This window comes from Caenorhabditis remanei, chromosome IV (assembly GCF_010183535.1).
Source record: "Caenorhabditis remanei strain PX506 chromosome IV, whole genome shotgun sequence".
Taxonomy (NCBI): Eukaryota; Metazoa; Nematoda; class Chromadorea; order Rhabditida; family Rhabditidae; genus Caenorhabditis; species Caenorhabditis remanei.
In genome coordinates, this window is record NC_071331.1 from 24,647,923 (window position 1) to 24,662,600 (window position 14,678).

A 14,678-nucleotide genomic window follows, 5' to 3' on the forward strand; every position below is an offset into this window, starting at 1 on the left:
CTGGCTGCGAAATGTCTCGGCTGCAAAACGTCTGGCTGCGAAATGTCTCGGCTGCGAAATGTCCCGGAGCCGGTGTCTATTCTAAGCAAAATTATATTAGTTTTATAGAACTTGAGTAGCACTACATTTTTGTAGTTGACCACTTTTTGATTGCTCCGCCCACTTTTGAGATATGCACTTTTAACGTTAGGTTTCTGGAAGGTAGAGAGCGTGAGCTGCATGAGAGCCCTGTATCTCCTTAGAGCTGGGAGTTATCAAAAATATTAAACTACAAAAATGATCAGCTGGAAATTTTACATATTTTACTAATTAACCGTTTTTTGATAGCTCCGCCCACTTTTGAGATATGTGCCCTTAAAGATCCAGATGTTAGCGACGGCGCATTAAATGAGGAAGCCCGTATCAACTTAAGATCCAAAGCTACCAAAAAGTTGTCAATTACAAAAATGAAGGGTTAGACACGTTCTATATAATATTTATGAAAAAGTGGGCGGAGCCACCACTAGACCACTGGGTTCAAAAAATCCGTTTAAAAAAGTTCCGGTTTCCCCCAAAAATTCCAATAAATAAAACATGTCACACGCACTTTCCACTCCAAAATTCATGAAAAATTTATAAACTTTAACATTTCTCTCCCTATTTTTCTATTTTTTTCAGTGCACACCGTGCCATGTCGTGCCGAAATTGGATGGATGTTCAACCAATGGGATGGTGATATGAATGGAAAACTTTCGAAGGTAAGTGGTGGCCTAGGAATTTAAAAAAATTAAAAAGTTAGGCCATGAAGATTCCTGGGTAGTTTTTAAACTGGTGGCCTAGAAATCCGGATTTCTAGGCCATCTAAGAGGGCAAAATAAAATGGAAAATGTACTTCCAGTCGGAGCTCCGCCCACTCGAGCGTGGAGGAAACGAGCCGTGCGTCGAGGAGTTCATTGATATGTGTGGTAAGAATTCAAAACTTCAAAATGCAATAAATCAATCAAAAATTCTCAATTTCCAGACGACATGGTTGTCGACGGATCGATCTCTGTCGACGAGTGGTGCGACTGCTTCACATTTGCCGACGATTTGAGACACGAGCCACCGTGTCACAAGGCTAGACACGATGTCGACCCACACCTTCTCGGTGAGTGTCTGTCTGTGTGTCGGGGGAGGAGGTCCAATTTTATAAAATTTGGTTATCGGACTTTAATCTGTATTAAATCGCAGTTTTATAGCAAAAATTCAAAATTCGCGACCGACACGCCAGCCAAATACATGCTAGTAGCAATAGAGTCAATCTCTCTCATCATCTAAGTATTTCATTTATTTTGAACGCGTAAAAGGTGCGCCAGCCTGTTTTTTTGGTTATTATATGTTATGATAACCTGCTACCTTCTTCATCTCGTAAAAACGCGGCGACTTGGCGCCAGCCACGGTTTTTTTTCAAACTACTGCCTATTACCCTGTCATCACCAAGATTGTATAATTATCCAAAATTTAATTATGCAACAATTCACGCCTCCCCCTCAATCCCCCTTCCGTCAAAACTTTCCACAACCCTCCAGATGAACAATCCGAGATAACAACAAAAGTTGTCAACATTTTCCGAGAAATGAGATTATCTTAATTGAGTGTGACAGGAAATAGCAAATTTCGAAAATAATCTATTCACTTCTCTTATGTAATTTGAACTATAGTGGGCTGCCGTGAGGTTGAAACAAAACTTTAATGTGGAAAGGAGATGAGCCACCAACTTCAAATTGCCATAACTTTGTCAGCCTTGACTCACACTTTTTAAAAACCGCATTTTTAGATTTAGGAGGTCAAGACGGTTCAAAATAGTATAGGCATGATCGGTGGCCGAGTTTTTCGAAAATTCGGGTTTCTAGGCCACCAACTTCAAATTGGCATAACTTTGTCACATTTTACTAAAATTGATTGAAAACTGGATATTCAGATTCAGCGTGTCAAGACGGTTTGAATGAGTATAATCATAGCATATTTTGGAAAATATTGGGTTCCAGACCCAAAAGGTGCCTAGAGGGGGTCTAAAATTATAAATTTTCAAAATAGGCCATGATTATACTCATTTGAACCGGTTTGACACGCTGAATTCAAAAATTTAATATTCAAAGACCTTGCTTTGTATTTGAATGAGTTATGAAGCAAAATCTGGAATTTCAGATTTTCGAAAAGTTTCGAAATTCTATAACTTTTGAATTTTCCAACGATATCCCTCGATTTTGATCTTAAAATTTATAGAATCTCTCAGACTGTGTTAAAAAATTATGGTTGAATGCAAGCTATCATTATTTTAAAACTAGTCTGGCGCACCTTTGACGCGTTTCCTTAGTACTGAGTAGCATGCCAACTTTTATCTCTCATAACTCTGCTCAAACTTGATATTTTTAAATTCTGAAAAGTTCTCCGGAATCCTCATTTCATTTTCTATATTTTTTATATAGAAAATAAAATTTAATTATTTAATTAGTCAATTTAATATTTTTTCCAGGAGTCTTCTTGCCCCGCTGCGACCTCGAAGGATTCTACAAGCCAGAGCAATGCCACGACGGCAACTGCTGGTGTGTCGACCGTTACGGACGTGAATTCGACAAATCCCGTGTTCAGAACACCCTTCCCGACTGTGGACAGTATGGTAGGTTACTGGAATTATAGTTTAAAACTTTTAAGCGAAAAAAAATTTTTGAGCAAAAAAATTTTTTCAGCCTCCGACTTGACCGAGGAAGACGTCGCCTATCTCAAGGCTAGAATCTAAATTCCTATTAATTTTTTATGTTTTAATTTAGCTGAAAATGCTCTGATTACTGCCATGAAAGTGTGAAATTTTTATTACAATACCAAAAAAAAATTTTTTTTTCAATTATTTTAAATTTTAAATTTTTATTCTTCTCAATAAATTTCTTATTATTATCATCTTTTGTAATTAATGCAATTATCACCAATTAACATTTCCTGGAACATATTTATCAATTAGCGACTGATAATATGGCTTCAAGGCGTCGATATCGGGAGTCTCGTCGTTTTTCGAGTAGAGGTCGCATTCGCTGGAAATAGCGAGGTGTAAAATTTTTTGATTAGGTTTTTTAGGAAAATAACTAGAAAATCGGAGTTAAGCACGTCAAGACGGTTCAAAAAAGTATAATCATGACATATTTTGAAGATATTTGAGTTTTTTCGAAATTTGGGTCTTGCCCCGAAAATCACAACCACCGTAACTCAGTCAAATTTTGACAAAACTTTGGAAAAATTCAAATATTCACAATTAGCTCATCGAGAGCTTTCAGAAAAGTATAGTCATGCCTATAATTGAAAAACAGTTGGGTCCCACCACGATCTTTGAAAATTGGGTTACGGTAGTTTTCGTGGTGGGACCCGATTCGGAGCATACTATGGCATGATTATACTTTTCTGAACCGCAAAAACTCGCTGATTCCGAATTAATAATTTTTATAGCTGTTGAATAAAAACTGTCCGAATTACGGCAGAAAAACTGACTTCAACATCATAATCGCCGACTTCATCTCGATATCCCTCTCATTTTGGAATTGAAGATAGTCATTATGCGAGTGATATGGATAGAATGAGTGGAATCTGATAGCATACAATGCTTCGTCCGGGAGAGTGGTGCCATGGTTGACGAGAACCTGGAAATGAGAAAAAATGACTGTTAGCAAAAAAAAAGTGAAAAAATTTTTATTTTGAAAGTTTCATTCATTTTCCTTAAAATACTCGCAATCAGCGTAACTTTGCGGTTCAGAAAAGTATAATCATGCCATGAGTCGCTTCAAGTTGGGTCCCACCACGAAAACTAAGAATTTTGGGTTACGATAGTTTTCGTGGCGGGACCCAACTTGGAGCGAACCCTGGCATGATTATACTTTTCTGAAAGCTCTTCTCACGCTGAATTCAAAAATTCTAATAAAAATTCTAAACCTCCCTATAGTCACCCATACCAACCTGGTACATGTACTCGTCATGACTCCATGTCATCATCAACTTCTCCAATCCACACTTCTCCTCATACATTCCCATTGGGGTACCATAAACTATATGGTCGATATCCGGATTTCCTTGAAAACTTGCTTTTCCATAAACAATGGACTCGGCGGGTGCACAACCGACTGGATAGGTGTCTCCTGTCACCGCCCATTGATGCTCTCCCCAGACACTCATGATTTTTCCAAGGTCGTGGATTAGGCCTGAAATGAATGTGATTTTTTAATTCAGTGTGATGAGACGGTTCAGAAAAGTATAATCATGAGCGTATTTTGAAAATTTCAAAAGTTTTGGATTTTGAAGCGGGAAAAAGTTACTGTAACTTTCTGAATTTCGATCTGTACATTGCTAAAATTAAATTTTCGGATTCAGCTTCTCAAGACGGTTTGAATGAGTATAATCATGACACATTTTGAAAAATAATGGGTTCTAGGCCTAAAAGGTGCCTAGAGAGGGTCTAAAATTTAAATTTTTTAATGGGGCATGATTATACTCATTTGAACCGGCTTGACACGCTGAATTCAAAAATTTAATATACAAAGCTCATGCTCTGAATTTAAATGAGTTATGAGGAAAAATCTGGAATTTCAGATTTTCGAAAAGTTTCGAAATTCTATAACTTTTTCATTTTTCAACGAAATCCCTTGATTTTGGTCTTACAGTTTACAGAATTTCCCTTAAAAAACATAAAATCAAAAAATACGAATCCTATTCCCAATTTCTCACCTGCCAAATGCATCCATGGCTTGTCCGGGTGGTTCTCACGAATCTTCTCAGCCGTCTGATACGCGTGTATTAGATTCGCCTCGTCGACGTCGGGATCCGATTCATCCAAAAATGTGGCAAGCATATCCAAGCAGCCGAGAATTGGCATTTTGGCGTGGTCGAATTTCAGCCATTTTTTGTGCTGGAAATGTTGAAAAATAAGGAATTTATCAAATATTTTGAAAAGATTAACACAAAGTCAGTTAAACATATATTTTTGGAATCAGCAAATTAAGACGATTCAGAAAAGTATAATCATGCCTATAATCTGAAATTCTAGTAATTTCGGGTCTCACCACGAAATCACAAAAACTACAAACTACCGTAACTCAGTCATATTTTGCGCAAGCTTTGCGAAACCTATATTTTTGGAATCAGCAAGTTACGGCGGTTCAGAAAAGTATAATCATGCCCTGGTTTAAAAATTATCAATTTTAGACCCCCTCTAGACACCTTTAGGGCCTAAAATCCAAAGTTTTCAGAAGTATGGCTTGTTTATACTTTTCTAAACCGTCTTGACAAGCTGATTACGAATATAAAATAATATTTTGAAAAAAACAAAACAGTAAAAAGTTACAGCACAGAGTTTGGTTTTAAAAAAATTAATTTTTTGAAATTTTGTTCTCAAAATTTTCAAACTCACCATTTCTTGCACAAATCCAACGGTTTGACTCTGATGCTGCGTGAAATAGTGATTCCTGACACGCGTCTGAATCGGGTCTTCCGCAGTCACATCATATATCCGGTACGTCTTCCCGTCAGCCTCATACGACACATTTTTCTCGATTTTCATGGTTTCCGGGGTGGAAAATTGTCAAAAATTTAGTTTTAATTAGTAAAAACCCCAATCTAAGACTGAGGAAGAAAGGAGACGGGCGGTTCTGTGTAATATGTACCGAGGGCACAAAGAATGGTGGGGGGAAGTGAGAGATAAGGAAATATACCGAGGAAGACTTTATCTTTCGCGTCGTGATGTAAAATAACCGGTTTTTTTAGATTCATTTTATGAAACTATTCCTTAGAATTCATTTAGATATGATCTCTGTTCACATGACTTCTGCAGGATCATTACCACAACCGGTTCCCCCCTAAATACAGTTTTACGTGATTTCTCGAGTGTGTTCTGATATTTCACAATTTCCAATAAGACAGTTGGAATCAGCTGGTCATGACAATTCAGAAAAGTATAATCATGACCGGGTTTTTATTTTTTAGGCTGGCGTGACGTTGACGCGTTTTTTTTTCAGAAAAAAGACATATATGAAGAAATCGAATCGTTTTGACTGGTTTTTCCCCGGATTTTCAATTGTTTAAAAAGAATTAACGTTATCAAAATAAAGGCCTTGAAAATTACATTTTTCATACCTAATTCTACATGTCTGGCGTGACTTTGACGCGTTTTTTCAGAGAAGAGGCGAAAATTGATGATTCTAGGTGGTTTTCATTCGGATTTTTCGGATTTTTTGCAAATTTAAAATTACTAGCATGTAAAACCTTTTTTCTGTCTTGTTTCACAAATATTTAAGGTATCTGGGGTGTCGTTGCCGCGTTTTCAAAACGATTTGTGTTATGAGGACCACAATTTTTTTGAACCATGAATATCTCTGCACTATTTGATCGTAAATGGCAAACTGTCAAAATGTACCATTTTGTGCGTAGGTCATTTTTGTAGTTGACAACTTTTTGATAGCTCTTGAGGGTAGGATGATATGCGCCTTTAAACACAGGAAGGAGAGAAAGAGAGCGCGCAGACAACGAGACACTCTAGCTTCTCTGCGTCTCTCATATCTGGGGGCTCTTAACAGTTATCAAAAAGTTGTCAACTAAGAAAATGTAGCCATTGGTTTGATCTACAAGACCATTATAAAATTTGGGACAGTTTAAATGATCCTTGAAAGTTCCCCAATTTTTTTTACAAAAAACTTTTTTTTCAACATTTTTAATGCTGTTTTATGTACAAAATGTTTATTTTTTATCCAAATAAATATCAGTTTTTAAAATTTTCTCTTGTTAAATCAATAAATCGCGGTTTCCGGAGAGTTATGATACGAATTTCGGTGTGCATGCGTCGAAGACGACGGGCGTGAGTGGGGAGTCAGATTCTTTGACGATGTCGTCAGTGTAGACGTCGACGATGAAGGCGTCGATTTCTTTGTCGAGTTGTTTCTCTGATGACGTGGTGATAAAGTGTCATACGGTGTCAGGGAGAGACGTTTGAGACGGGCGGCGGCGATCGCCGCTTGGTTGAACTGCAAATTTGGATTTTGAAGGAAAAAGAAAAAACGCGTCTAAGGTGCCCCAGAATATACAATTTTTAATGAAATATTTTGGTGATAGATATATTGAGCCTTCACTCTAAAACAGTGGTCAAAATTTTTATAAAAAATTCGGCTGGCGTGTCTAAGACGCGTTTTCTTTTTTTGAGAAGGCACGACGGCTAACCTCCACTGAGTAGACCTCGGATCTGGCGGAATTCGGTGTCAATAAATCCGTCGTGCTCCCTTTTCTCGATTTCCGTCCGTCTCCATTCACGGTGAGAGTTGATGACGTGGCGGAGCCGTTACTTCGGAAACTTGTCGCCCGACGTGTGTTGTTGATGCGGGGACTCGAGGAGTTGGATGGGGTGCCGGGCACTTGGAGACCGTTACTGGTGCGCCGGACGTCCACGGCTGGAAATGGTTGAAAATTTGAGTTGGGGATGAAGAAAACGTCCAAATGAACGTAAATAGAACATTTCAGAAAAAAATTAGTTTTTTTTCACATTTATTCATTTTTCCACATTCTAGTTAAAATATTTCAAATTCAAATTGCCAAATTCACATTTTGCGCTTTGAGGCGGTTCAGAAAAGTATAAGCATGCCATACTTCTGACAACATTTGGTTTCGGTCCAAAAAGGTGCCTAGAGTGGGTCTAAAATAAGAAATTTCAGAAATAAGGCATAATTATACTTTTCTGAACCGCAAAAACGCGCTGATTTCGAAAATATTAGTTTCCTAAAGTTTGGAGCGAATTCGAGTGAGTTACTGTAGTTTTCGTAATTTCGTGGCAAGACGCAAAATTTAAAATTTTTCAGAAATAACGCACGATTATACTTTTCTGAACCGCAAAAACGCGCTTATTTCAAAAATACAAGTTTGGAACAGCTTGGGTCAAGCTTGAGTGAGTTACGGTTGTTTTGTGAATTCGTGGTGGGACCCAATTTTTTTTTTGTTTTTTCAAAAATTCCAGATTCTAGGCATGATTATACTTTTCTGAACCGCAAAAACGCATTGATTCCAGATATTTATAGTTTGAAACAGAAAAATCAAGTTTAACAAAGTTGCAACCCTGTTCCATATACCAAATTTTCTCGCTAAATTCAAAATTTTCAATCATTTTCAGTCTGGTGTAACTCACACTGAGTTCTGTTTCTTCGAATGCTGCCATTCCCATTTCCAGTTCCATTCCGCTGCTTAGTAGACGCACGTGTTGATGACTTGGAGCGGGACACTGACCCGGCTACAATGTTTTGGAAATTTCCTTGATTTCCAGCATAACTCCACACTCACCATCACTCCAAAACTTGGAGAACTCTTTGACATTCCTGTTGGTATTCCTGCATGACGTGGCACGTCTCGAGTTCATTTCAGTTGCCGGAGCGCTTCGTACCGCCCGTACACTCCGACGATTTCCTCCGTTTCCACTGAATTTGGCGGCACGGGTGCTTGTGGTGGACTGGGATCCTCCCATTCTGGAAAAAACCAGATTTTTAGGATAAAAATGAGGTAAATAGAAGAAAAATAGCATCTTTAGGGTAAAAAAAGAAGAAAAACAAAGACAAAGGCGTCTGTCTGTCTGTCGAGGCATCCAGATGTCCAAATTGCATTGAAAAATTGACTTCTAGATATCCGAAAACCCGTACATGTGGACATCCGGACACCTCGACGCACAGAAAGACATCCAGACATTCCTAACAGCTCTGTGTATCCGGATGTCCTTCTGTGCCTTCTAAAAATCAAAAAAACTGACTGAAAAATGTTTGAAATCGGAGAGCCCCCAACAATTGAGCACATGCACACACACATGGAGAGAGGAGATAATTATTTTATCTCGTGGTCCCCCTTCTACTCCAAGGGGGTACTAGAAAAGAAGAAAAATTCAGAAAAAAGTGTGAAGAACACTTTTGAATAGGATAGTAGGGGATGGACGGGGAAAAGTTGAAAAGAAGAAGACTAGAGGAATGTAATTTGATACAAAAAAGAAGGAAAGGAGGAAGAAATTTTTGTTGAAAAATGAAAAGAGGGAAGAAAATCTGAGGAGATGTCAACAATAATAAGTCTTCAAACATTTTGAATTTATGTTTAGATATTTGGAAAATAAAATGGAAAATACTAATTATGGACAGGGTGACAGTAGACAGGTTGAAAGTGACCAAGGGAAGAATGTCTGGCAAATTATGGAAGCTTAAAAACACAAAACACAGATGAGACAAGGTTTTGAAAAATTAATGACCTAGAAAACGGAAGAATTGGAAATAGGATAGATTTGTCACAAAGTAACTGGTTGCCTAGCCTAGAATTCCAAAAAATATGCTGAAGTTAGGCAAAATTGCCTCACAATTGTTAAAACCAGACTTGTCACGGGCCATTTTTGTAGAAAAAAGCGTACCCATTTTTGACAAGGCTAATGTCTAAAATTAGCTTGAAATTGGTTCAAATCAGCTGAAATCAATTGGAATAGATGAAAATGGGTAATAGTGGCTTCAAAATGACTGAAAATGAAAATAAACATGATTACTTTAAAGGCAGTAGTAGATCGTCGAAAAGTGGTGGCCTACCAATAGACATTTCGGGAAAACTAGAAGATGACAGGTTGCTGGCTTAGCAGATTCATGAAAGAGAGCTGATGGCCTAATAAATGCGTGCTTGTTAACTTAAGTGGTGATTTGGCTTGATTAGAACCACTTAAGAACGGGTACAAATTGAAACTGTTACGTTTAGGTGTAACATCTTCAATATGCCGTTTATCCATCATTTAGTTGGTTCTAATTAGCATCAGTACTATTCCGATCCGTACGTATTAGGAAAATATCCAGAAAAGGTTTTTGTTTGGAACAGGATGGCCATACGTCAAATTCTTAGGCCATAAACTGGAAGATGGCAGATCTGTGACTCTTACGAACTCTTAAAACCTTATGTATGACTTTCTACCTCTTTTCTAGGTTGTCAACTTTAAACCATCATTCCCAAGTGTTCTAAACGCCTTCAACAAGCTTAGTTTTGGGTTTCTAGGCCAACACCACCACCACAACCACAAATGTCACAAACCCGAAAACAAAAAACACCTACAAATAGGGTTGTGTGGTGAGGGGACCCATGACTCTCTCCGAAGAAGATAAAAAAAAGCAAGAGGAGGAGCTCAAAGCTCAACTCAATTTGACCTTGTGCTCTTTTTGTCCTCCTCTCTTCTAAACATTCATTCATTCAGAAAATTCAGAAAATAAAGAGAGAAGAAAAGGACAAAATGAGATTTCGATCGGGTGGTTGGGGGGAGGGGGAGAATCGAACCGATGGTTAATCCACTCAAATGAGGTTAGGCTGGGGTGTCATTGACGCGTTTTAGAGGGTGAAAAGGTCGAGGGATCTCCGGGGTGCCTAATGTTTCAAAGAGTCTGGCGCGCTTTTGCCGCCTAGTTGCTTTTTCTGGAAAAATAAGCTTAAGCTCTTTTTAAGTAGGCGCTCCTCACCAGTACTGCCAATAATCTTGTTCCGGGGCGCCAAATCTGATGTTCTTATGCTAATTTTGTGTTGTTTTCAATGTGATGGATGGAAATAGCCTAGATTCGAATTTTGACAGGGTCACAACACCCTGAACAAAATGAGAGCTAGCTTAGAGACGGGATCAGTTTTTATAGCTAGCTAGCTGTCTATTGTTATCGGAAGTGTCTCTATTCGTCGATACGGTAGGGCTTAATAAGAAAACAATCTCTGAAAACACGGAAATTAGAAAAACTATACGATTTGTTGTTTTGTCTTATAACGGAGATCAGAAACTTGGAAGGACAGTCTGGCTGTCCAAATAGTCACTGAAATTCGAAAAAAACGACCCAAGAATAGCAGAAATCGGTTCAGATCGGCTGAGATCGGCTGAGATCGCAAAATATAGTATTCCACCTGGAAAAATCGATATTTTAAGCTTTAAACAACAAAAATTAGGTTAGAATTGGTAAAGAACGGTTGAGTTGGGTTGAAGACTCAAAGTGAGCCAAGATTTTTTTGTGTAGTCCTCTCGGACAAGATTTTTGTTCAATTTTCTTGTTTCCTTGTGTTGGGATCGGCTGAACCACAGAAAATTGAAAAAAAAAAACAATTAAAAAATAGCAGAAATCGGTTCAAATCGGTTGAGATCGGTTGACATCGCAAAATATAGAATTCCAACTAGAAAAATCGATGTTTTGAGGTTTAAACAGCAAAAATAAGAGTTAGAATTGGTTGTAAGATTGATTTAGTTCGGTTGAAATCGCAAAACTTGAGATTCAGATCAAAAAATCGGTGAAAAAAGTCTAAATACCACCCTAAATCGGGCAAGAATACGGTTGAAACCGGCTGTGATGAGTTAAAGGAGGACGTCTAGTGCTCTCGGACAAGATTTTTGTTGAATTCCTCGTTTTCTTACTTTTTCAAACATTTATATCGAAAAAATAGAAATACTACAAAAGAAGTTTTGTCCGAGAGGACTAGGACACGAAAACTCCAGTGGAACGGGAATTTATAGCGATTTTTAGCACATGCACCAATAATAAAAGTTGCTTAGAATCTTCTGAAATATCGGAATCTGTAATAAAACAGGGAAGAGTTTCTCAAAATTTTGAAGACTTAAACACAGAACACAGGTAAACTAGATGTGACAAGGCTTTGAAAAATTAATGACCTAGAAAACGGAAGAATAGGTGGTCTTCTAAAAAGCAGCCAGCCTGAAATTTCTGAAAATCTGCTGGGGTTAAACACAATTGAGTTAAACTTATAATTGTTAAAACAATTTAAAATTTGCTTGAAATCGGTTGAAATCGGCGCTGAAATTAATTATATGTCTGTGACCTAACGCGGGCCTGATGGCTGTTAAAGAAATGAGGAAATGAGCAATAAATCTTGTCCGAGAGAACTACACGGACACTTGAGTCTTCTTTTAAACAATCTCAGCCGGTTCCCAACGTATTCTTCCCCGATTTCGGGTGGTATTTAGACTCAAATCATTTGGATTTCAGCGATTTTTGATCGTTTGCAATTTCAACCGACCTCAAACGATCTTGGCTAATTCTAACCAAATTTTGCTGTTTTAAGCTCAAAATATCGACTTTTCAGAGTGGAATTCTATATTTTGCAATCTTAGCCAATCTGAACCGATTTGAACCGATTTCTCCTATTTTGGGTTGTTTTTTTTCCAATTTTCTTAAAGCAAATCCCAACACAAGGAAACAAGAAAATTGAACATCTTGTCCGAGAGGACTACACAAAAAGCTCTTGGCTCATTTTGAGTCAGACCCATTAATATCGGTCAAAGTTATGCTGATTTGAAGTTGGTGACTTATTTTTGGGGTTTCACTATTGAAACCCTAAGTGTCTGTACTTCTAAATTAATATAAACTTGACGGCCTAAGTAAAATTTCTAGGCATGAAACTCAGAAGGATGTCAAATGTGTGTCGAAAAGCTAATAGTAGTAGTAATAATAATAATATGAGCAGGTCTCCTCATTGCAATGGAACACCTAGAGGAGATTAGTAAAGGTGACTAATCCTTTATATGTATGCGATATATATTTATATGAATATATCTCTCTCTTACCTAGAATTCCGAGCTCTTGGATTCAGAATTCAGAATCCAGAATGGAGAATCCTATAAAAAATTCTGTTCAATAAAAAAGGGAAAAGTATTTCATCCGCTTGGAGAGAGAGAGAAAAGGAATATGTGATTTTTATGTTCTTCTTTTTCCTTTTTCTTGCATCCACATGTTTATAGGCCAAATTGGAAAACGAATGCACACATTTTTCCCCTAAGAGAGGAGAGAGATAGAGCGGAAATGAATTGTTTTTTCTTTTTTCTTTTTCTATTTCCTCACATCACAATTAGCACATTATTGAAGGAGAAGAATGTGGGAATGCACACAAGGTAGGGGGACTAATCGTTTAGTCATTTAGTCACAACTAATCCTAGAGCCGCCTTGACACTTTTTTCGAGATCTGGGCTCTGATTGAGTATGATATTTGAACTTAGGAGGTCAAAACGGTTCGAAAGAGTATAATCATGACCTGTGGCCGAGTTTTTGGGTCCCACCACGTACCGTAAAAACTGTATTTGAGATGGTTTCAAGGCCACGAGTCGATTTTTGCTGATATTGGGTGTTTTGGTGGATTTCTACGGTAAAAAAGCATAGAACGTTTAAAAAACTTCAAAATTGAGAGTCTGTTAATATCAAGCGTCTGTCAAAATTTTGAAAATTTTGGATTTTTTTTTGAGAGAAAAAAAATCGTTTTTGAACTTTTCCACGTTTGGTCCCCCTTGCGTGAGGAAATAAGAGCAGGTGAAAATATCTTGAAAAAATGAAAAATATGATGAAGAAAACATTTCAAAGCGTGCAATTAAGCAGAGTCTAGGGAGACATATAATTTAAATAACGAAAAAAATTTTCTCGAAATTTTTTTATTTTTCTCAAAAAATATTCTCATATCGATTCAAACCAATGCTCTTTTTCGTCTTCCCTGCCACGTCACTCAATTCCACACTACAGTACGCCATCCTCCAATTACAGTACTCCAACTATTTGATCTACCCACAAAATATCAAATTATCCGTCACAATTCTCAATTTTATCCTTCAAATTATAATGATTTTCTATATTTTTTATCGGAAAAAAAATCAGTATCGATTGATTTTTGTGCCCCTTGCAAGTGTGCTCCAATCGATATTCTATCTGCTTTTTCAAATATTATTTTTATTTCAAAATTATCAATTTTTCTTGTCGCTCTCAATGGTGGTCGAGTGCTCTGTGGATTTATTTATGTCGTTTAGTATACTCATCATCCCGTTTCATGATTATTTTGGTGCCGGGGACAGGTAAAACTAAAATATTCGAGTTCAGCGCGTTTTCGCGGTTCAGAAAAGTATAATCATGACGTATGGCCTAGTTTTTCGAAAATGTGGAATTCTAGGCCACCAACTTCAAACCGTCTTAACTTTGTCAGATTTAATCCAGGCGCTCTGAAAATAACAAATTTGAAATCAGCACGTTTTTGCGGTTCAGAAAAGTATAATCATGATTAAATGGCCTAGTTTTTCGAAAAGTTCGAATTCTAGGCCACCAATTTCAAAGCGTCGTAACTTTTTCAGATCTGACCCACCCGCTCTGAAAATAACAAATTTGATTTGGAATCAGCGCGTTTTTGCGGTTCAGAAAAGTACCCACAAGCCCTAATTTGAAACATTTGGGTTTTGACACGAAAACTACCGTATACCGTATTCGTGGTGGGACCCAAATTTCTCAAAACCGGTGCTTGTGGGTATGTTTCTGAACCGTCTTGACGCGCTGATTCCAAATATTTTGCTTTCAGAGCGTCTGGGTTAAACCTGACAAAGTTACAACGGTTTGAAATTGGTGACCTAGAATTCCAAATTTTCAAAAAACTAGGCCATACATCATGATTATACTTTTCTGAATCGCAAAAACGCGCTGAATTCAAATTTCACATTGAAATCTCCTGAATTTTTTCAGAAAAATCCTGCTCTTCTCAATTCTCTCCTTATCCACCGGTTTCAGTCTCCTCTCCTTCATGCATCACGAAATATACCGTCAGAATTTTCCAATTATCTCTCTAACCAGTTATTGGGTATACGATAGGGTAAGCCACGCCCAATCAAGGCCACGCATCTCAAAACTTTT

General features: G+C 37.6%; 3 protein-coding genes across 3 annotated transcripts; 1 reads left to right on the plus strand and 2 right to left on the minus strand.

Annotated features, from left to right (window-relative positions):
• Window positions 1-865: 865 nt before the first annotated feature.
• GCK72_016125 (uncharacterized protein) lies at window positions 866-2,758 on the plus strand (the record flags this gene model as incomplete). Its single annotated transcript, XM_053731339.1, has 4 exons — window positions 866-944; window positions 1,001-1,126; window positions 2,495-2,638; window positions 2,709-2,758. The coding sequence occupies 4 exons, from the start codon at window positions 866-868 to the stop codon at window positions 2,756-2,758; spliced, it is 399 nt and encodes a 132-aa protein (XP_053586111.1).
• A 180-nt stretch (window positions 2,759-2,938) lies between these two features.
• GCK72_016126 (uncharacterized protein) lies at window positions 2,939-5,557 on the minus strand (the record flags this gene model as incomplete). Its single annotated transcript, XM_003094772.2, has 5 exons — window positions 2,939-3,047; window positions 3,499-3,647; window positions 3,961-4,202; window positions 4,726-4,906; window positions 5,408-5,557. 5 exons carry the CDS (start codon window positions 5,555-5,557, stop codon window positions 2,939-2,941), a joined length of 831 nt encoding a protein of 276 aa, XP_003094820.2.
• Window positions 5,558-6,779: 1,222 nt separating this feature from the next.
• GCK72_016127 (uncharacterized protein) lies at window positions 6,780-8,494 on the minus strand (the record flags this gene model as incomplete). The annotated part of the gene is made up of 4 exons (XM_003094782.2): window positions 6,780-7,013; window positions 7,207-7,433; window positions 8,162-8,263; window positions 8,314-8,494. The coding sequence occupies 4 exons, from the start codon at window positions 8,492-8,494 to the stop codon at window positions 6,780-6,782; spliced, it is 744 nt and encodes a 247-aa protein (XP_003094830.2).
• Window positions 8,495-14,678: the final 6,184 nt, after the last annotated feature.